We start from the raw sequence: 24439 nt of genomic DNA on the forward strand, positions 1-24439 counted from the left end.
AGAAGAGCAAACCAGGACGGGATACTATGGGGATGATGAGGACCAGGAAGAAGAAGAGGATGATCCGGAAACATACAGAGTAGATTCCCCGGTAGAGAACGAAGCCCCGGTTACCGACTCCCCGGTCGATAACCATCCCCTCCTAAATGAGGTTCTCGCTCGCGCAGCAGAACATTTTCACATTGACACCCACGGTGTACAGGAGGAAAGGGACTTCGCAGAAGAGTTAGTGGGAGAAAGGAGGCCAGTTGCCCAGACCATCCCTATCCTTAAATCCATTCAGCGGAGGATAGATCCGTCCCTGGTGAACCCAAACCTCACCAGAGCAGTCAATCCCAGGGTTGAAAAACTTTTCAGGGCAGCTCAGTCTGACCCTCTCTATATAAGAGGACATCTGAAGCCGGACTCCCTAGTTGTTACCAACACTCGGAAGAGGGCTGGAACACCCTTGTCTTCGTCAGAAGCTCCTCCCGACAAGGAGAGCAAAAAACTATACGGTTTCGGCAGGAAGGTAGCCTCAACGTCCGCCTATCAAGCAAGGATTGCTAACTCCACCACCCTGTTGGCCAGCTACAACTGCCATCAGTGGGAAGAAGTCGCGCCTCTCATAGCCTCTGCTCCTGAACCGTTAAAGGGCCAATTAGCTTGGATTTCTGCAGAGGGTAGAGCCGTGTCTGGTTTCATTTTGAAAGCAACCTTCGACGCCGCGGACAACGCAGGCAGATTGATAGCAGAAGGTACTGTTATCAAGAGACATGCGTGGTTACGGCAGTCTGGTTTTAAGACAGAAACTCAGGCATCATTGTTAGACAAACCGGTGGAAGCCGATCTGTTGTTTGGGAAGGCGGTCGAGGACGCACTGAAAAATGCCAAGGACGAATACGAGACACTCAAATCCCTTGGCCAGTTAACCAATAAACCCCCCCAACCAGAGAGGGAATAGTAATTTTCGTCGCCCACGCGGACAAAATTCCCAGAGAGGATCCAACTATTCCCAGGGGCAGGGTACACAGTGGAACAACAACCAACAGTCTACCCAGGGTTACGGCAGAGGTAATAGGAGAGGTTGTGGTAAAGGCAGAGGCAGCCCCAGCAAGGGAGGCGGCACGCCTCCACCAAAGCAGTGACGCTCAGTTCAGGGTCCCTTCTCACGCAACCCCAGTAGGGGGACGCATTTCAAACTTCACCCAGGCTTGGGAAGGGATCACATCAGACAGATGGGTGCTGTCAACAGTATCCACAGGGTACTGTATAGAACTACTGCAGCGTCCCCGGAACCATCCTCCACGACAAAGAGTACATTCCCTAGAACATGTTCCAGGGGAGCTCAATTCACTAGCGGATGCTCTGAGCAGAGACTCCCTCCCAGAGGAACACGAATGGGTTCTTCACAGAGAGGTCGTAGAAGATCTCTTCTCTCAGTGGGGTTTCCCCACTATAGACTTATTCGCCACAAGCGAAAACAAACAATGCCCAGGATTTGCATCCAGGTTCCCACAACCAGACTCTCAGGGGAACGCCCTGTGGATGAACTGGTCCGGGATGTTTGCATTCGCTTTTCCACCAACTCCTCATCAGGAAAGTGGTGAACAAGATGAACAAGGAATCGATGACGCTCGTCCTAGTTGCTCCCATGTGGGCAAGACAACCGTGGTTCCCACACCTACGCAGGATGGCGGTGTGCGAGCCCATCAAACTTCCAGCCTGGTACAACCTACTGTCCCAGCACCAAGGTCAAACAGTGCACCAGCATCCCAACTCAATGAACCTGGCAGCATGGCTCCTGAGGTCATAGAGTTTGGACATCTCAATTTGCCACAGAGGTGTATGGACATCCTAAAGGAATCTAGGAAACCAAACACAAGGCACTGTTACTTTGACAAGTGGAAGAGGTTCGTTATCTGGTGCCAGAGTAGACAAATCAACCCGGTTGATTGCACTCCTTCCAACATTGTTACATACATGCTCCACCTGCTAGATGCAGGATTGGTTTTTAACTCACTGAAAGTACACCTGACAGCCCTCTCGGCTTACACCACTTCCCATAGCAAGGTGTCGTGGTGGAAAGTACCAGTAGTTAAAGCCTTCATGGAAGGAGTAAAGAGACTTCACCCTTCTATTTCAAACCCACCACCAGGGTGGGACCTTAATGTGGTGCTAGCCAAGCTCATGGGCCCCCCTTTCGAACCCATGCATAAAAGCAGTCTCAAACACCTGACTTATAAAACGGCCTTCTTAGTAGCTATTACTTCTATAAGAAGGGTCAGTGAAATTCAGGCTCTGTCAGTGCAGGATCCCTTCTTTACTATCCATAAAGACAAACTGGTTTTACGTACACACCCTAGGTTCTCACCTAAATTTATATCAAAATTCCATGTAAACCAGTCCATAGAGCTTCCAGCTTTCTTCCAGAACCCGCAAAGCTCTGCTGAGGTGAAACTACACACCCTAGATGTGCGTAGGGCGGTCCTCTACTATGTAAATAAAACAAGACCGCTAAGAAAAACAGATCAACTGTTTGTCTCCGTAGCTACAGGCAGAGAGGGGGATCGCGTCTCTAAAGGTGCTATCTCGAAGTGGATTATTAACTGTATCCAACTGTTACTCACTCTCTGAAAAGACTCTGCCTTTTACGCCAAGAGCCCACTCTACTAGAGGCATTGGGGCCACTCTGGCTTTCATTGCAAATGTTCCCCTTGACACCATTTGCAAAGCAGCTACTTGGAGCTCTATTCACACTTTTACTCAGCATTACTGCATTGACACTCATTCCAAGGCAGATACACAAGTGGGACAAGCGGTTCTAAGACACTTATTTGGTCATGACCCTTCTCACATCCCACCTCCTTCTTCTGATACTGCTCGCTAATCTATGCACAGCATGTGATCTAAGCAGATTCCACAAGCCTCAGAAGGGATACATTACTCACCGTAATCGTATTTCTGATGCTTGTATCTGCTTAGATTCACATGCGACCCACCCTTCCTCCCCTCCGAGAGAAGGCGCATGATTGCTTGTAGTCTTACCTTTGTCTATCTGCTTGGATTATCTGTACTCGCGCTACTCCTCATGCTACCTCATGTCAGAAAAAATACAATCTGAGGATCCTAGACGCGTGAGGGATCTTGGGTACAGTGGACGTCACACTAGGGATAGTATTACTGGCACGCCCTGTGTCGACGCCCATTTTCGAGTTTCGAAAAACAAACTGTAATACTCCGCAGCTTCCACTAGATGTCGGCCTATGCACAGCATGTGAATCTAAGCAGATACAAGCATCAGAAATACGATTACGGTGAGTAATGGATCATATATATATATATAGTATTATTATTATTAGTTTGGTATTTTGACTCCAGATACAATCCTGACAGTCATGCAACTAGCATTATTGTGAAAGTCATGCGTGAAAAGGATATTAGGGTGAATCGCCCACCGGGGTGTAGCCTGAGGCTGGCGCAATTCCTCATTGACGTTAATTTGCCCATGTAACACCCTGTTTGTGCCTCTGCGCTTTTCCATGTCCCAGAAAGATGATTAAACAGGTGATTTTATGTAATTTTTCAACTCTCAGGCTCCAGTGTCCTTAAAAAAGGTTGCCAGCACAAGGAGATTTCGCAGCAGGAGGGAGTGGCAAAAGAGGAGGAGGATGAGGATGATATAGTGGATGCAGGTGCCATTGACGATACAGAAGGTAAATAAGATCTGATATATGGCCTTTACTTTTGTTACCTTCCCTAATAAAGTGCTTACTCTTTTTCTACCTTCTTTTACTGCCTTTAGATGATAGTGACTACAACCCAGCAGAAGATGAAACCTGTGTGCGGCAGCAAAACCATCAACGCAGTGTTTCGACTTCAACTGGCGACAGAATGCGTCGTCGGCCTGGAAGACCCTGCAAGATTCCTCGTTTAATCGACCCTCTGGCTTCCAGTGGTAAAGGACTTAAACCTTCTCTGTGAAACAGCAGTAGAGAAGGGACATCACAAGCACGCAACTGCCAGGGCTTCATTAGGAGTATGCTGGTAACAGTAAGAATGTGCCATGTTAAATACCAGTTATTTTAAAATACAATTTCATGGTGTAAATATCACATGCCATTCTTTTTATTTACAAAATGCAGTAAAATCCTATGCATTCCAATCTTGCCATTAGGTGGTATTTTGAAATGTAAGGGGTATTTAACCTACCTTGTGCTTTAACAGTTACAACCATATTCCTAATGAGACCTTAATTGTTTTTGCAAGCCCTCCTTTTATCCTTATATGGTATAATTAGCCATGGGGAAATCTGCAAGACCACACAGCCTTAGACGCTTTTGATGGCTAACCAGATATTGGCTATACGATGTGTTGTGTGTGACCAAATGTTGAATTATGTAGTTTGAACATCTGTATCTGGGGCTGCTTATGAAGGGGAGTATACTCCACAAAGGATGTATTCTCTTTGAAATGTCAGTCATTTTCAGGGGGCAGAACTGATTGACTTTGCATATACAAGTGTACACACTCAAAATTACTGAGAAAACATTTATTTGTAATGCCACCATATTTGACTAAGAGCTAAAAAGAGCCTTTTGACTCAAAGGCTTGGTTAAAATCTAGTATTCACTCAAATTCACCATTTGTACGTTGCGCTGGCTCATCATTGGATATCTGGCGTTTATTTGTCCACATTACATCGTTTTTCCATATTAACCCTGCGCTGCTTGGGGGAGATTCCAAGAATTTATAACTCATTGGAAATTAACCACTCTGATCCATTCAAGGCTGTTCATCTGAAATAGAATGAATGCACCTTTACCTGGCATTTTAGGTTCGTTTGCTTACTTGCTACTCATTGTTTATTCATTGTGTAGCTAATCTAGACATTTTAGATTCCAGTGCCCTGTCTGACACTTTGTACAATTAATTGCATGCACATAACATAGTAGTTTCAAGTCTTCCTAACATAGTAGGATCAAGTCTTCCTATGTGGCACAGAGATATTCAAGCAATATTTGCCCCCAAGAATTGGCAGTTATAAGATCATTCTCGCATCACTTTACAATCCACCTTCATCACCAGACTGTTTTTGTGAATTGTGTTTATAAATATGTATGTATTTAGTTGGCATGCTAACATGTCTCCTAAAAGCATATAAACCATCCCATATGGGAATGTTCTGGCTTTTGATTATCTAATGTTAGAAATTCTGTTGATACTATTTGTAAAGAGACCTTTACAGTTGTCTGCAAGATGTGTGAATCTAAAGAAAATCAGTTGCAGTGAGTCTGCAAAGCTCCTGCAACTGAGCAACTCTTGCACCTTTCTATGTCCTCCCAGTTTTAAACCTAAACCAGACATACAGGGTAATTTATTTTTGTTTTTTCCATTGGACAAGTGACTGAGGAGGAACATGTTGTCACCTCACAGACCCACCACAACCCTGAATCTGCCAGATTGATTGTACCAGAAAAAGAAGCACTGCCAGCAGTTGAAAATCACATAGTTGAGCCCAGGATCAGCCCAGCAATTACGGAAAACAAAGACCCTTCCTCCATTAACGGACCGGAAGATCTTGATATACTTCCCAGGAGGCGCGGTCGTCCATCTAGACACTTCCTGGGCAGGAAATTTAGAAAATATAGGGGACGAAGGTGAGTGAAATATTGGTTTGGGACATATATCTAGCCAGATTTCTCCTAGGTGCTAAATAATTGGACAGTGAAGGGGTGAGAAAGTAAGCCAGTTTGCACTTGAGGAAGGAGAGTGCTCTTAGTTAAAGAGTGAAAACAGGAGATATTACATGGAGTGGGGACTTTGTTTTGCAAGAATGTGTACTTCCTAGTTCTTGAACTTGCACAACTTTGCTTTTATTTTTGTTGTTGCTTAACGTCTCCAAGTGGATTTGAAGAAATCTCCTTTCCTATCAGGTGGAAAGGATATTTGTTGATGTCATATGTTCTTGGTATGATAGTTGCCTTACTGTATGCAACTTTTGGAAAATTCCAATCCTAGCTGCAAGTTGTGAAACTATTTTACTAGAACAAAAAGGACATGTACTAAAAGAATGTGTGAATCTTTATGCAAGCGCAGGATATACAGCACCACTCCTCCCCACCCCCACCCCCATCAGTGCTTTGCATTCTCCTAAACAAAGTGACCTGGCATGCAGCATTTTTAGTGGACAGGAACTATCCAATTAAAAAAAAAAGTCTGCCATTACTCTGATCTTTCATTCTATGATTCCCTTCATGTTGGCAACCACATTCATATATAGGCAAATACTAGAAATCAAAAGCAGCTTATGAAATGAAAACCATGCTTCACCACAGCGTACGCTTCAGGGCTGCTGCACCAAACTAGGTATGCATTCCTTTACTCCTACTTAAATAGTAAGGTTTAAAGAGTGAATGAATTTCTTTGAGAGGCCACACCCTGCTTTAGACTTGGTATATTATTTAGTAATGTCCTAAGGCTAATTATTTTCTCTCATCAGAATGTTATGGTGGATAGTGTAAAGCATGCTATACTTTTTCTAGAAACATCACTGGTCTCAAACGAACTGTCACATACGAATAGCCAACCAAAGAGATGTGTTTAATTTATTGGTGTTACGAAGATTTTCTACAGGTTGTCTAGTGAGGGTTTGTGAAAACCAGCATGTAGTGTTTGCTGGAGATTCCCCAGAGATAATCCCTTCTCTCGCAATGACTGCTCTGTAACAGAGCAGTCTGGTTACACTCATAGGACAATAGATGATTGGTCATAAGTAAGGTCGTTTTTATGAAGTCCTCCTGTGAGGGTTTCAGGAAGACCAACTTACAGTAGGCATGCAGGGTTTCCACCAAGTTAATCTAAGTTCTCACATTGGTACCATGCATGAGCAGTCTGGCTTCACACTTTGGGGTGGGGGGGGGGTGTGCTGGTATAAAGTACAGCCCACACATCAGCGTGCAACAAAGAATTGGCCACATGATATAGTTATTGAAAATATATTTTCTTTATGTAAAAGTAGTTCAAAAAGAATTCTCTAATGAGACGTAAGAACAAACTCTTAAGCAATGAATATAAATAACATTAATGTTGTCCTTAATGGACAAAAAAGGTAGCAGGCGCCCCTCTCTAGAAAGAACATGGCATGATAACCTTTTCTGTGTTTTTTCCCTCCTTTTGAGAGTCTGCAGCCATCGCTTTTTGCTCACTGTACTTTTCACAAATGAGGAATATCCATTTGCATATTAGTTTTTGTCTCGCCCACAAGGGCAGTCCAGCACCGAAATGCCAGGCAAACTCCTTTGAGCAAGAGTACCAACAGCAACCCCAGACACGTTTTTCAGCCTTGTTGGGCCTCATCAGTGAGGTGGAGCTGTGCCTCTCTGAGCACAGTGAGCAAGGGGTCCACGTCTGGGTTCCCCCAGGTAACTTAGGGTGACCAACCCCAAGTTCCTTGTAAAAATACAAAAAAGGTAGCAGGCGCCCCTCTCGCTTTTAGAACTTTTGATCAGAAGGGATTTGCCATAGCATTTCGGTGCTGGGCGGGACAAAGACTGATATGCAAATGGAGATTTCCCATCTGTGAAAGGTACAGTGAGCTAAAGTGTCTGCGGGCTCTCGAGTGGGTACCTTCCCAAAGAACAGGTCAATGGGCTGTGTTGTTCTTGCAGCAGGGCGCCTATGACCACATTTTGATTTTTGTCCTTAATGGACTCAAAAGAAACTTGAAACCCATGAGAACTATGGAACAACTGATAATGTGCCGTTAGCTACTAATTATAGGTTTTAAGAAGAACTAATGCTTGAAAATAATAGCCATTCATATAAAAAGTAGTTAAAATTCAGCTCATTGAACCAAATAGTCTTGCTCAGTTACCCAAATAAGGGTTCATCAAAATACAACAGTTGAGCAATAGTCAGTTGGAAAGAGTTGGGCATGTTTGGTCCGTCGAGATAAATGGGATAAATCCATTAGGGAACTTAGTGTTAAAATGAAAAATTAGGGGTCCTGCGGGCGAACACTGGGGATGGGAGGGGGGACTAAGAAGATGGCATCCACCCACCCGGTGACTTGTGGGGCACTTCCAGAGAGATCCAGGGCTGGGCTAAACTGTGAGAGGGGGAATCAATTAAAGTAGTCTTCCACCAAGTTTTCTGACTTGCATGGAATCCTTAGTCTTCCTTCTATGGGTCTCATGGCCATACTCGTTGTCCTCCCACTAGGAACGTGCAAATCTCCATAGGGCACAGTGCCAATGCAGCCATCCCTGGGCTTGTCTTTGATGTTGGACCCAGATGTAACTATCTGGTATGGTGTCCCTCTAGCCCACTAGTTTGGTAGCTCCTTGCCTTTTCCCATGGAGACGGTGTGCCTTCTTACCACTACATAACACAATAAATGGACTTACCTATTGATTTTGGCCTATGTTAACTTATTGGTGAACTTAAAGTATTGACTAAAACCTCTCCTAAATAATGTACGATTGGGCCCCTAATCACCTTAACACAAGCAGGCCCACCACTTTAGGAACAAGTGTACGTTTGTATGTAAATCAAGTTTATTGTACAATCGTCCAGGGAGTGGCTAGATGACCCTGACTAACCAAACTAACCTAAGTCTCGCCGAACCACATAAGTTGACACATTGTATACATTTCTGCAACAGTTAAAACACTCACATATATTTTATTACAATACACCCCCACATGTGATTGGACAAAACATATACAAAGAAGTTCCATCTTTGATTCTGCCAGTCTCATTGGCCACTTGTTATCTTAACTACCATCTTCAAATCGTATTCATAGCACACCAGATCTTGGGATTCGTCGGTGGTAGGTCATGACATCAGCACATGGTTACACATTAATATACAAACATAATTCATTACAGGTCCCAACTGGCCTGAAACCTTTTAACCCCAAATGTAATTGCACAATGTTTGCATGGATACTTCAGATAACATGAGGAAAGCAGAAAAAATAAGTTCCCTTCGAACTGGCGATAACTATCTCATTCATCCCAATTTTACTGGCGTCGCGAAACATTCTAATCTAAATGACTACCATTTCAACACGCATGATCCCTGGCCACATCCCGAATAAATAATCGAATCACAAGGAGTATCAATCACTTTGGCCTTGCATCGCTTTACCCCACGTTTATTTCTGGTAAAAAAAACAAATAGCTAAACCCCTCTGTCAAGCTCCCATGCACTTTAAGAGATTGCATCTGCTTTCTGCGATACTACTAGGTCATAAAAATCATGGCCCGTTTCTTTAGCTGAGCTGACCATCAGCTGCAATCAGTTACTTATTTACCCATCCTCTAGCCTCTGAAAATCTGCAAAACCAGTTTTTCAAAGTCAAGCCCTGACTGCTGTGTTCAAATCCATTTATAAAAAAAGCCCACTACGTGTAGATTTATAAATTCCCTGTTTATGTCTATCAGTTTGCATACATATTCAATAACTGTCGCCTCTTCTTTACACTGGATTCATCAGGACAGACACCTCCCACCCTTGCTTGCATGTGCTTTATGAAACTCCTTGTTGCCAGCTTCTGGGCACTCCGTAGCACATCACGTCTGAATCGTGCTTATATTTCATTTTGCGGTTTTAGCATTTTATCTTTCCACATGCTTGCAAATCTAGTATTTATTAATTTTAAACAAAAAGTAACACTAAAGCAACAAATCCCATTCACATTTAACTACACTGGATGCATATAAAATCAGGATGAATGAGTATGTGTCAATTAGAATGCATGAGTTAGAATGAGTGTTTTGATGCACATTCCTTTTGAGAAATCTTTTTGCACTGCACCTGACACTTTATGAAAACTATTGTAACGTTAAATATCTATTGTCGAAAAACTGTCTGTTTTTTTGCGTGTTTTGCACAAACCTAATAAAAATTTCACAAATATGTATCAAAATAAAATGTTTTTATGTAACCAAATTCTAGGTGTGTGACTAGTTGTTATAAACACTAGATCACACACGGGTGGTTCCCCAATAACAGTGGAATGCTACGAGACCGTGACATGCACCCTATTGAAACATAGCATTATCCACCAGCACTTATGTTCTCAATTTAAGGTTCACAACTTTGCAGAGGGGTTGCTTGTAGAGGTATAATTTATTTCCCCCTCACGCCTCTCACTGTACTCAGTGCATAGAAATTACAACATCACGCCCAGTTTGCTGCACCCCCAGCCACAAATATGGCACGCGCAACATGAACCCTTCTTCATCGTTGGGACCTTTCCTGACCACCCCAACATACGAGAAACTGCTTACGTATCAATGACTCTTGTTGGACAAATGCACAGGGGCCAGAGCTGGACTGTTCAAGTCAGTGTGGGGGATTTTGCTGGTGTCCTGTACTACATTTTGAAAACATTTTCTCCCCACTTTCCTGTGCAGCTGTATATAGACGTAGTGTTGCTGTGACGAATTGCAGGATTCCGAAACTTCTCCAAAGGGGTAAGCCTTTCCTTGTGAGTCTAGGGAGGTGAGCCTGCTACACAATGCCCCTTCCTAGGGATAGAGGCAAGCAGGACCTCAACTGGAGAGACTGCCCCCTCTGGGGACAAAGACTCCCATACTTACGATGAACACCCTAAGCAACACATCACTAAACCTCCTACACCAATATGCTGTGAAGAAAGTGGTGAAGAGCAAACTAGACTCTATTATTGTCATTCAAATACACTATTGGTACCTGTGAAGGAAAATGTAATGGTACTGGGACGAAGAAACCCACTTTAAGAATACAAAGTATGAGTCCAACAGAGAGAAAGGACTTTGACAGTATGCCGGGGAAGTCCCACAGCAACCTCTCCAAACGTGGAGGCAGAGACCTTGCGAATGAGAGAGATCAGTAGTTTCAGATTACCTGGCCGAGGTATGCTGAGAGAAACATGGAGGCGCGGCGGTCTATGCTGGAAAGAAGTTTAGGTGCAGCACCCAATGCACAGCGTGCTGCAAGAAAAGAGCTGCTAGACACAGAGGAGAATACCAGGCATCTTGAGCCTGTAGAGGAAATAGGTGGTGGCGGGGCCACAGGTAGGGAGCGGTGGACCAGGCGGTCCGATAACGCTGATGCCACTCACGTTGCGGTATCGCAGAACAAGCCGACTAAGGAAGGAATGGAGAGACTGTTCTTAACATTGCTGAAGAAGTGAATAACCAACCTGACAAGTGGAGGTCCCAACCTGATCCGAGCCCCAGTGACCTTATCCCTGAACAGACCAGGTAACGGGAAAGTGGGAGACCCAGGAGGGGGACTGAAGATCATTATTGCAACACTCGTACTCATCGCAGTCCGTACAAAGTGTTAAGAATATATGAAGAGAGTGAGAATCCTCACTGGAAAGTTCATACTAGTCCCAGTCAGGCTGATGTATTAAAAATGCATGAAGACAGTGAAAATTAGCAGTGCAATATGCATACCCATCCCAATCAAACAAGAGTATCAAGGGTATATGATAAGAGTGAGAATCATTACTGGAACGCTCATAATAGTTCCAGTCAAGAAAAAGTATCTAGACATTTGGTCCGTGGCAAAGCGGCCGCTGTTGCCTTCCAAAAATATGTCCCTTGGGAGTCCATAGCCAAGGCTGCTACGTGGGCTTCCCTTTTGGCTTTTTTCAGACATTGTCTTCACCTGAGCTCCCGGGTTGATGCCCAATTTGGCCAGGCAAATCTGGAAGAATTGGTTCCAATAAAGGACATTTCTATCCACCTATTTTTCCTTTGGTCAGTGCTTGGGAACAAGTATGGAGGAAAGGGGACAGGACGTAGGAGTATGACAAAATTACTCACCATAGTGACTACCTTACTCGTAGTCCATAGTCCCCTTTCCTCAATATGCCCTCCTGCTGTCCCCTCTAATAAGTATCCTCTATTGTTGCTAAATGGTCCTGGACCTGGCGATGGAAAAGGACTGAAGGGCGATGCGCTGGGCCGAGGTCACGTGCAGTGGCCCCGCGTAAAACTAAAGGACATTTTGATGCTTAAAAGTGCTCCGGTCCAGTCCCGATGGACGGAATGTCCCACAAGTATGAAGGGAAGGGGACTATGGACTAGGAGTAAGGTAGTCACTACGGTGAATAACTTTGTCATTTTGAACTTCGAAAACAAGTCATGCAATACTCTGCACCTACCACTACATGTCGGCCTATACAAAGCATGTGAATCTAAGCAGCTACAAGCATCAGAAATATAATTACCGTAAGTAATGTATGCCATTTCTCGGAATATACTTTTTGGACTTTTTTTTCACTTTGCCTCCCTGAGATGTTCTCTGTACTACTGTCTAGCACATTTAAAAGAGAATCCTAGCTTGTCAGTTGTACTACTAGCAAGTTTTTGACTAACCTTTGAAGTGGACCCTCCAGCTCCACTTCAGGTTGGTCTTTTTAAACCCCACGCAAGTACGGGTATAGACATTCTCTCCTCGCAAGGAGGTTGAACAAACCCAGGAACGAGTGCCCAAGCGAATGGAGGCTGCAGAAAATTCCCAGAAATCCTGGGCACAGAGGTCACTTCTGGTGTTTGGGCACTGGTTCCAGTCTCCTGTTATAATGGCATAGTCGGAGTAGGTGGCAGGGCCAGAGCAACAGGATTCATGAAGATTGAGTTGGGTTGCTTGAAGGAGGACCCCAAAGAGAACATGGCTGCAGCAGTCCAGAGGTGACCGGTTAAGGCATGCCATAGGCAACTCTGGTGAAATCCAATTACTCGGCACAGTTCGCATTATCAGTCCCGCGAAGTGGAGCATCTGCAGGAACGCAAGTCAGGATGTCTCATCACTGAGTCAGACATGATGAGAAGCATACAACACCACTTTGAGTTTAAGGTACAGCAGAGGCTCCCATTTAGTATGTGAGTATGTCTTTCCAAGGATTTTCATGGGAGCTCCAGACGCTATGAAGAACGGTGAACCGACTGTCAATTGGTTCAAGAGGAGGAGATACCTACAGGAGGTTTACTCTTATCGATATGAGGGATAGCTTTACCTTCAGGAGGATAAGATAGTAGAAGCCCAGCTTCCAGCAGAGTCCTCAATGTTCCTCTCGGTTCTTTCTTCTTCCTCAAGATCCGGTACAATGGTTTGACTAAATGAATACCTTGAAAACCCCCAAACATACACATCCACAGGTCTGAAGGTTTCCCCAGCCCTCCCATTTACGAGCATTAAAAAATGTAGTGGACATCTATCTAATCATGGTTGGTAACTCAACCTCCATTTGTTCTGTGACATGTAGAAGGGTGTGGATTGGAAGTCTGTCGGACCCTTTTTTGCCCAAGCTTGATTACATTTACTCAAAGCAGGGATCTCCAACATTTACGTTAGCAAGAGCTACTTGTAGTTAATGGCCATTAGGTGAGAGCTACTGGGGTGGTGATGTCCATAAGAATGAGCATTTATACTAAGATTTTTTTGGGTGGTTTATTTGCTCTTGATATAAAAGCAATAACATATGTATTTACCGTGATATTAATAACTTCAAATACATCTTTGTTTTATTAGTAGCCGTCTCCTTAAACCTCAAGCATATTAGAATGTAGGAAACCAATGAAGATGTTCAATTTGAAGGCCGACACTGCTTTGATATCCATCAGTGCTCAGTAATCTGGTGTGTAGCTTAAAACAGCAACAGCACTCTGATGCTGTTAGGCAGGATAAAAAGATTTGATTTCAGTAAATTCATGCCTGAGAGAGGCCGATTTGCAGATATAGGCAATCACATCGGCTGATTGTGCCAATACCCTCCTTGCCATAGTGTTTGCACCAAACTGCACACCTAACGTGGCAGACATACATTCAGGACAGTTTTTAAAATCTCTTACAACTGACTCGGCCAAAGAAGTCACTGCACCATTTACAATTGTACCATCTGCAAAAGTACATTTGTTTCATCAAATAATGAACAACTTTGAAGGATGCCTCTGTAACAGCATTTGCATTGCAGCGTCTAGTTTACCTACTCTTTACGATCTGTTTCGTTTAGGAAAATTATTTTCATAATTGGTGTGTATTGCAAAATGCTTCTCAGCTTTACTCTTTTTTTTTTTTCTCCACTGTAACCTGAGCCCCATAGAATAAAGATGAACATTTCCTTTTTACGCTGGGGAAAAAACAAATTTGTTTCCCACCCTGGATGGAAATGGTACATCATTTGCCTTTTGTTGGATGGTGCGCCTACATCTTCATCCAGGATTTCAACAAGGGTAGTTTTTGTTTCTTTTGGAACCGTGTCTGCATAAAGAATCTGAGGAGTAATGTGTTTTAAATAAATTCAACATATACCACATTCTGCCTTGTCAAAAATTAAAATCCACTCCCAGTTTAGCATATCCCCAATTCATTCAAATTGCTCACATGCCAGGTCAAATTTCAGCTAAGGAAAAGTATTTATGTTTTAATCAAGTGAAGCAGCATATTCTAAGTAATAATCAGAACTAGCGAAAAAATGAAACTCAGTTATTGGAAAGAGCAGATAAGAGATGAGATCTGAGCTTAGATTGAAAAATATGTCGAGAGGAAGAGGAACAGATAGAGGTAGAGAGTTCCAGTGCTTGGGAGTGAGTAGGACGAAGGAACGTAATAGAGAGGAGGCACAAAGGGGTTTGGGAACAGAAAGCAGAAAGTGGTTCTGAGAGCGCGATGTATCGTTGGGAGAAAAAAGTGGTTTAAGTGAGGAAAGGTACAGAGGGCCGAGACTCTGGATACACTTGAAAACGATAGAAAGGAACTGCTAGGGAAGGCGAAATTCAAAGGGAAGGAGATACATGCATGGGAGAGAGGAGGGAATGGGGGAACAGGGAGGAAGAGAAAAGAGGAGACGAAACAGAACAGAGGGAGGGCCAAGTGAGAGGCAAGAAGACCAACTAGAAGCATAGAGCAATAATCGATACGAGAGAAAATCAGGGAAGTGATGAGAAGTTTGGTGGTCTGAAAGGAAGGGCATGCACAACGGATGTTAAATAAGGCATAGCGAGAAAAACTAGTTATGATGGAAATTTGAAGGAAGAAGGAAAGAGGGGTTGAAGGTGACATCCAGGTTAGAAGCTCATGAGGAGGAGAGAGGGAGGAAAAGAAAGTGGTGGGAGGGGGTAAGAATTGAGGTAGTATGGAAAAACGGCATCCGAGATTGGGGTGGGGAAGGAGGAGGAGGAGGGGAGTGTGTGTGTGTGTGTGTGTGTGTGTGTGTGTGTGTGTGTGTGTGTGTGTGTGTGTGTGTGTGTGTGTGTGTGTGTGTGTGTGTGTGTGTGTGTGTGTGTGTGTGTGTGTGTGTGTGTGTGTGTGTGTGTGTGTGTGTGTGTGTGTGTGTGTGTGTGTGTGTGTGTGTGTGTGTGTGTGTGTGTGTGTGTGTGTGTGTGTGTGTGTGTGTGTGTGTGTGTGTGTGTGTGTGTGTGTGTGTGTGTGTGTGTGTGTGTGTGAGATCTGAAAAGGAAGAGATGGAGACTAAGATTTGGGTGTCGTCCACATAAAGATGGAATGACAGGTTGTAAGAAGCAATGAGAGCAGAAAGGGGAAGAATGTAGTGCGAGAATAAAGAGGCCAGACGTGTGTGCGACTCTGTAATGTAGGAGTTGAGGTCATACCAGCCCAGGTGACAGAGTAGGAAAGGTTGGATAGATATGAACATAAGCAGTAAGCCAAAGCCTAGGTTATTGACTACCCTTAAAAGGTTTTTTGTCAACATTTTTTTAAAGATTGAAAAAAATTAGCATGTGGAAACCATGTAATCAAGTTTTATGCAAAGAAGTGGAAATCGCATGGCTAAAATAATTGTTTTATAGCGATTACTTGAAACATGTACAAATGATATAATGACCCAACCAGGCAATATATGAATTGTGATATTAACATTTTGAGCCAAGAATATGGTCGTGGTGAGGGGCGATGTATTCATAATGGGTGGCGACCTACTAACCGTCTGCCATTCATGAAGCGGCAGTATCACATAGAACAGCTCACAGGATTGCTGCCTCTTCCTGAATCATGGCTATTCTGGTGCTTGACCAATGGGCCATGTCTGGCTTGGACGCGCAGCTCGCTCAGACATATTGAGGGCTCCATCACAAAAACGGTTTAAAATAACAATTATGACATATTGTTTGCAATGGCATCAACATTTGTTTTACAGTGGCAGCGCAGGCATATCCTGTGTATTGTTGGTGACAAGCCATCTATTAGAATGTTCCATGTGCTAGAGTATGTGCTAAAGGATGGTGTTTTGCCCAATTTTGAGCAAAAAGAGTGCTCATCAATTGCTCAATATCAACCCTGTATTGAAAGGTTGCAAATCCCTTGCAATCATTAGAACATATGCATACAGGTTCCCCACAGATCTATATAGATCTCCCAGTTTGTGTACATAGCCAAAGGTGATCAATCCTATAAATGTTTTCTCCTATCAGATGACATTCCTCAACGTTCTCTCCCTGTATGCGCCACCCTGATTTGTAGAGTGCTTCTTTGCTTATTAATTAGGTTTAAGCAATATTAATCCTACACATAGCAAAATATATACATACAAACCACTTCTTACTTTTCTCACCCAATTACTTAATTCACACTCATGTTTTGTATTTCTCCAAATTATGTTTTTTTGTCCTGGCATTGTAAGCACACAGCATTTTACATTCCTGATTAGTTTATGAATGTAAGTATGCAAGCACCGGAATGCAGTGCAGCTAATAGTTCCACATTTATTTAAATGTAAAATTGCTGTTAACGCTTGAATTCCTGTATTGGGACATACCGAAGTGCGCTCCTCGATATCAAAGCAAATTCCATCTTAACCTTTAATACAATTGGGGTACTAATGCATTCAAACCGGGAAATCAGTATCTTCAAATAAAAAAGATCATTCACAGTTTTACCATAAACAGCAACATATATTGCTAGATGTAAGTTTTTCTTGCAATCTGGGACTCGCATGGATTGCCTGCAGTTATCAGCATGCAAAGTAATGCCAACCAAAATAAATCTAATGAAACACCGTCGGACTGAAACAATCACAGCCCCTGCTTGGTTTCACATAGCATGCACCGCTTCCCTTTCCAATCAGCCATCATTTGCACCAATTGTTGACAATTACCACAGCAAACAATTCCCATTTACTTTTGTAATTGATAGTCAACCCCTTGTTGGGACACTGCCCTGAGCCCTCCAAGCTCAGATGCAGCACCTTCTCTCACCGTGCGCACAGCTTTTGACTCTTTGCATTGCAGGAAGAGTAGAGGGAGTGGCCAGGGGAAGAGACCCAGGGACTTCAGATACCAAAATAAACAAACGCTGCTTATTCTGGTGTCTGAGGCCTCTGTCAAGAGCCTCAATGGTGAATGACCAACAAAGCAACAAAATTGAGGACAATGACCAACAAAGCCAGTGGTTCATTTCGGTGTGTGGTACTCAAAACCGAGATCGTCCCTTTGCCTCCTCTGAAAGGAAAAGAAGACTTTGCTCTAGAAAATGCCTCTATCCATTTTAGACTATTCAGCATACCTATTTGATTTACTGGAGATAAACGCATAGCATTGCTAATTGACTTGTTTGATTGTTAGGGAGATTTTCCATAGTTATGCCAGATCCCCTCTACCTGTGAGACACCCAGCAGTTTTTGCTGGACTCTTGGCTCTTTTCTCTTGCTCTTCGAATTAGCCTTTTTCCCCCCCTCATTCCTTCTTTTTTCTCGGACCATGGGAACCCTGTTCATTATGTTTTTACATTGTTTTATGCAGTCATGCTTTCCTCCATACTATTCAAAGCATCTCTATTTCACTTTTGCAACACACAGCACCTTTTGCAGAGTGTTGCTTGCAGCCCCTTGGGCTCTCCTTTTTATATTTTATTTTTCTTAAGAGCTACTGTTCTCCAGGTTAGAGGGATACTTTTTATCCTTCTTGGCTTTTCCTTTTGTGAGATCAGCAGACACCACCACATGTGGAGTGCTGAGATGTTACATTGTAACCCCTTTCTCACTGCTCCTGTAACATTTATGTTAGGTAGCTGAATGGCTAGTGGCCGTGGACGCCTTCTACCGACTTTTGTGCATTTTTCCTACCCAGGCTGTGTTCACAGCCGCTGTAGTCAACAGAAGGATCCCCAGTGGACCAAAAAGGCGACCCCCCCCCCTTTTTTCACCATTTCTTGTGTGCATGTCCTTTATTGGTCCTTCTACCAACCTGGGTGGGGGCAGGTCCTGATTTGACTTTTGTCTTTGGCAGGAATCCTTTGGTAAGACCGCCAAGGCTCCCGAGTGTCTGTGAAGACAGGAAACGAGGGAGGAGTCAGAAACGCTGCAGCTCTTTGTCTTCTGGCATGCCAGCCTGGATCCGTTTCCAACTGGGTAGCTGGCTGTCATGAAAGGACAGCCACCACCCAAAGTTTGAATGATGCATGACTGCTGATTGGCTGGGTTCCTAGATAAAAGGTAAGGATCGTGAGGCAAAAGACAAGTCGACCACTGGAACAGAAGAGCCGAAGAAGACCACGACCAGAGACGCCTGCAGCACCCTCCAACAACCGGTGAATCCTGCTGAAGTGACCACTGCTGTCCTGACCTCATTTTCGAATCGACAGGGAAGCTCCGAGGAGGACAACTTCCTCCCTTGCACTGGTGGACGCATACCCAGTCCCGAGACGACCTGCAATTTGAGCAATTCCACGCTGTGCTGCAAACCTCCAATGTCCTGGGGCCTGCGACCATCCTGCAGTGCATCGTCTTCCCATGAACAAACACTCCCGAAACTTCGGTGGACTCCTTCCGGACCTCCACAGGCAAGGACCCCATTCTCAAAGTCTCTTCACCAGAGTGCAGGACCAACCAAGCAAGGTAAATCGATCGCGAGCTGTACCCCATTCGAGTCTGAAAAGTTGCCAAAATTGCAGACCGATGTTGGAGCATGAAGAATCCTTTACTGAGAGGCCTTTCTCTTGACTACTGCTGCAACATCCTTTCTAGAGTCCCTCCCTTTGTCACCACGACCAAGGAACAGGAGACTGGGTCCACTGCTGCTGCACTATGAAAGAATTCAGCTGCATCTTCTTCATAACTCCTCATGTGCTGCGGGACACGTGGTAGCACATACTTGTAAGGAAGGATTGGTATCAACAGTAAGAAAGACACAAGTGACCACAGTTCAAGGGTGTTAATTGAACTTCAACAATGGTGTGATAAATGCCTATCTAACCCTAAATCTATAGATGGGAGCAAGCTACGACCACCAAATAGAAATCCCTGTCTTAGTCGTGTCAAAATAAAGTTGGCCTATACTGAAAAAAAAAAGGATTGCCAAACCTTACCGCTAAATACAAATAGTGTGGGGGAAATGTTCATGAAAAAGAAATAAGTGTTCACGAAATGGTATCTGAGGATGTTTAGGCAGTTGGCCTCCCTTCTCCACATTTCACATTTCAGCACGGGACAAGGCGGTTCGCACGAGCAAAGCACACACTTTGGCTTCTTCGGCATGAGCATACAGTTCCATTACCAGCCTTCTGTGCCAAAGTCTCTTTAATCATCAAAGTCTCTTGATTCAGATGGCATGATGTACCAAAACACAAAGTTAATTTCCTCTTAAAAGCACTAAATTCATGCGATTCAGCCTGGAGCCCCCTCAGCTGGGCTAAGATCCCTTTTTATCACGATCATTACTGTGGATCCCCTTCTTCCGGGCTCAGATCTCCCTCTTTACAATGTTCAGAGAATATTCTTTCTCTGGTGACTCATGGTTCACCCGGGATCCCCCTCAGCTGTGCTCAGATCCTTCTTCTCACACAGTTAGTCTCCCTCAGCTGGGCTTGGGCAAATTTCAGTTTGCATTAAATGATCAAAGACTTTCGAATGTGCACTGGGCTTAGCTTGACCCGCTAGAGGACCTCTTCGATCTAAAAATATCCTTCCACAGTTGCCAACCAGTTGGCTACCATTCAGAGACCTTCGAATGAGCACACACATGGCGCCGGACCACTCTTGTCTACGGTATCAATCACTCCTCTGGTTTTCAATTATGTTGTGTCGCTCGTTAGTCTTTTCACACACTGTTCACTTTAGATTTCTTCATACAATGTTGCTGCTTGCAACCATGGTTCAAACACAGGAGGGTCTTTTATCAGTCTCTCTGACTCACCGGCTGTGCGGTCTTTACTGGCGCTGCTTTGTTGTAGGAGCCAAGGACAGTATCACAGTGGCAAACGCTCCTCTCTGCCTTTTTGTTATCGACGCGGGACAGCCCTGGGTATCTGCGACACACAATGCGGTTTCTTCAGCTTTAGTCCCCAGTCTTCGGTTTCTTACTTTCAAAGGTTCGCGAAAGTAATAGTCTGAAAAGGTCAAGGGGACACCCCTCTCTGGTCTGCTGCTTCCTCGTGTGTTTTGCCTTGCTCAGAGTGTGCTTTCGTGCTCCGCCTTTTATCCGTGTTGGGAAGTGTGATGGAGGTCAGTGTGTGTAATGCTTGATCAGTAATTGCCTGACCATTGTATTGGGACATGTCAGGTAAACGGCTCTGGTTTTAGTCCATTTTAGCTCACGGTGAGCTGTCTGTGAGAAAGTGTTTGTGTCGGGAATGGGGGGCTGGTGGGGGTTGAGTTCCTAAGTATCCTGCCTAGCAGGGTGGGGAAAAGGTGTTGCAGGGAAGGGGATACCACGTCTCACCGTCCGGTGTCCCACTCCCCGAAGACACCTTATCCAGGTTTCCTCCCACACTGGGCCACCCCCAGGAACTGGATCCAAAAGCGATGGCCGTGTCCTGGCCATCTGGATGACAGATCCATGGGGACTAGCGGGTGAGACACCTTCAGATTTCTCACAAAACCTTGAGTCATTATATCGCTCCTTTGTTGCTGGAGTGCTGATTCCGGTGTTTGGGTGGTCGCCCATACCGTGCGCCTATAGGGAGCCTTTCCCAGGGTCCCTGAAACCTTTTTGACCAACAAAAGCCCTTTACTTACTTGTAATTGAAGAATCCTCTGAAACCTTGCCTTTTCTGCATCTGAGCCTCATCTGTTTTACCTCCAATCTGACTTTGAAGAACTCCTACCTAGCTAGGGATGGACTACTAAAGCCTTAAGGCCTCTGAAAAGTAATACAAGTGTTTTAAAGTACTGACCTGCTATTGTTGGTGTTGCTTAACCTTTGTTCCTGCAACAGAGCATTTTCAGAGTTGCTATAACAAGTGATTTTACTTATCTTTGAACTGTGTTCAAGTAACTGTTTAATTCTTAATTTATGGTTTACTCACCTGAAGTATTGCATTGGTTTTTTATTGTGTTTATTCCTCTAAAATAGTACTCGCTTACCTGCATATAACTTTACCTTGTGTAAACAAAATACATAAATATTTTACTACAACTACAAGTGTTTAAGAGTTTCTTTGGGCCTATGTACTTACTAAGTTCATTGTACTTAAATACAGCTCACATCTGCATCCAAAGATGAGCCTGGCTGCTCTGCCATACTACCAGAACCTTGAGTAGTACATGTTGCGGTTTCAAGGCCTATCACATTCGCGCTAAACACTAGGTTGATGTCATGAGAGATTTCTCAAAGAAACATTCATTCTTGGTCCTGCATCCTGTATCGCCAGCAGGCGATCTCGCTAGGATGTGGATTGAGCTACATTATTAAACATCAGGGCCTTCTCATTCCTGAATCAACAGGCGGTATATCTGCCATTATAAATCAAATTGCCTTGAAAATGACATATAAGGTCGAAACACGTGTCGGCAAATCCTAATAAAAAACCAAACCATGTTCCATTACCAAGAAAGAATTCACACATTTCTTTCTTTGGGAAATCTCTCATGACATCAACCTAGTGTCTAGCGCGAACGTGACAGGCCTCGAAACCGCAACTCATAGCTCTAACCAGGGACAGTAGGACACTGTCCCTAGGTGACCACGCAACATGCTGCAGGGCATCTGACACACTCACGTGGCAACGCGGCATTCGCACAGTTCTAGTGTCCACCTTAACAGTACTAACCATGAGTAATACAGTCTTAGACTAGAAATTAGGGCATGTATACCAAGGGACATTTTTATAAAATCTTACCAAAGGTAGACTTTAGGAAAACTCCCCATGCAATGATTTATTGATGCAAACTGTGAGTTCAGGTTTTAATACTATGTTTTAACTGCTCAGAGTGGGTTAAGGACTTCAGTTCCCATCGACCCGAAAGGGTTGAGTTGTTTGCACATTATATCTCTGCGTTGATCAGGCTCAAAGGAACAGTGTAGGCGTGAAATACCATCGCAAAGCCGGTTTGAGTCTGTTCGAACGTAGGCAATGGGGCATCACACACTGTCTGCAGCTGGCACTATCAATTACTTATACAGCTGGTGAATCAAGTGCATAGGTAAGGAGAACTTTATTGAAGATTACAAAAATGCTCTCCAATACCACATTGAATCTTCTCTCTTCTCATAGTCGTACAGACAGAGATTGAACTGAACGGGAATGGTTGGGAGCATAGTTCCACTACCTTTATTTTTTCCTGTTGACAGTTGCACTACTTTTTACAACCATAATTCAGACTTCCGGAACTGTACTTTTGAAGTTAAGGCATACATCTTCATGTTACCACCGAATAGAAGTTGCAGCTAAGCTGAAGTCTGATGGTGCATTTATGAAGCCTAAATTACACAGCCTCGATGGATTCTATCTGGCTTAATCTTAGCCAGGTTATAATGGAGGAGGTCCTGCTAACACTAAGAAGGAATCCCTCCTCACATTCCATCTCCCCCTGATTTTTGGAAAACTTGTCAAGGTATCTCAGGTTAAATGCTAAAACAATATAGTTTATGCCATAAACTATTTTGCTATCCATGCCATTCACAAGGGCTACGATTTGAATATCAGATGGCTGCATGGTATTTGTTCAATCATGCCCCTGGACAAGTTTAAAGTTATAGTAGGAGCCTTGGTGGCTAGTCGTTTGGACTATTGCAATGCACTCTCAGCATGGGGCTGGACCACAAACCTAGCAGACCCCGGGTGTCTCAAACCCGATTGGTGTCTGGACGTAGGAAAAGTGATCTTGACCAAGCTGTTCACAGAACCGGTGTGGCTTCCACTAGAGTGAGAATTCATCTTTAGTCTTTGGATCCTTTTCAAATGCATCCATGGTGTTACTCCTGCCTATCTTCAGGATAGCATCAAACAGTATATCCCAGGATGTTGCTTTTGGTCAATGGAGGATCACTATTCATTCTTAAAACGCTGTCCGACCAGAGGAGATGAGGCTTTCATTGTTGGGACCCAGAATTTGGAGTAAATTACCAATTTCTGATCATGTAACACAATCTTGTTCTAGTTCCAGGCCCCTGCAAAAGCATCATATGTTCAGGTTGATGCTGGGTGTAAGTTCTAGTGGAGATACTATCAAAGTCTAGGCAATATATGAATGATCCCATTGACGGACTTACGCAGAAAAACAATACAGGTACACTGCCTGGTCATGTGTTACACTTTTCTCCCGCCTATCCCATCCCCGCCGACGTCACAGTTCCACTACTTTTTTGGCACGCTTTAACCCCTGCTTACAGGTGCTAAAGAAATACCAACAATTAGTCCACGAAAACGTGTTATCCTGTTCAATGTCCTTAGTCATTGGTACCATAACACCTAGTTTCCAAATTCCAACACCTTTGGCAGTACTTCAATGTACTGTGGAACTGTCAGTTTACATGCAATCTTGTTTCCACCAGGAACCACAGCTCACTCACTGTGAATTTGTTCAGGCGAGTGCCCCAACCTTTCAACCATGTGTCCATCACCACCGTCGCTTCCGGCCATGGTTTCCAAAACGGTTCACCCGCCATCACTTTTTCGCTGCGGGTCCAGGAGATCCTGCGCAACTCTGCTCTTGACTTGCATCAAGCATACTGTCTGAGGACTGCGACCATTGAGATCTGATAGCCCACTAGAGCAATCTAATTTTAATGAGATTGCCTCCGACACCGGGAAAATGGATGCCATGATATTGTGCAACTGTAAGAAGTCCAGGGCTGGCAGATATTGGGAGTTTAAAATCTGGTAGCCATCTGTTGAATGTGTGGAGCCCTGTGCTTGGGAGGAAAATCTTTTTGTGAGGAAGAAACCAGAACAGCTTCGATGAATTGGAGCGTTTGGGAAGGTATCACTCGAGATTTCTTGAAGTGGAGGCGAAAGCAGGTATGCTCTAGGTCGTCCAGTGCTTGAGCTGGGGGCCGTACCATGATTAGCCAATCGTCCAGGTAGGGAAAGATGTGAAGCCCCCTTCATGAGACTAGCCGCTACTAGGTGAAAACCCTTTGGGGCGGAGGTGAGCCCAAATTGCAAAACCCGGAGCTGGTAATGGGCATCACCAATGATGAACCTTGGGTACCTTCTGTGATTTGGGTGAATTGGTACATGAACATAAGCATCTTAGAAGTCGAGTGACACCAACCAATCCTG

The 24439-nt window shown here is 44.1% G+C and overlaps 1 protein-coding gene across 3 annotated transcripts in view; it reads left to right on the forward strand.

Moving 5' to 3' along the window:
* The window catches only part of ZNF335 (zinc finger protein 335), a 1126934-nt gene that overhangs the window by 170972 nt on the left and 931523 nt on the right, over positions 1-24439 (forward strand). For all 3 annotated transcript variants that reach the window (XM_069651371.1, XM_069651372.1, XM_069651373.1), the window contains 3 exons: positions 3576-3695; positions 3785-3937; positions 5384-5639. In XM_069651371.1, the coding sequence (XP_069507472.1) occupies positions 3576-3695; positions 3785-3937; positions 5384-5639 (529 nt within the window). The remainder of the gene's footprint in view (positions 1-3575; positions 3696-3784; positions 3938-5383; positions 5640-24439) is intronic.

This window comes from Ambystoma mexicanum, chromosome 3p (genome assembly GCF_040938575.1).
Source record: "Ambystoma mexicanum isolate Mex_15411 chromosome 3p, UKY_AmexF1_1, whole genome shotgun sequence".
NCBI classification, from domain to species: domain Eukaryota; kingdom Metazoa; phylum Chordata; class Amphibia; order Caudata; family Ambystomatidae; genus Ambystoma; species Ambystoma mexicanum.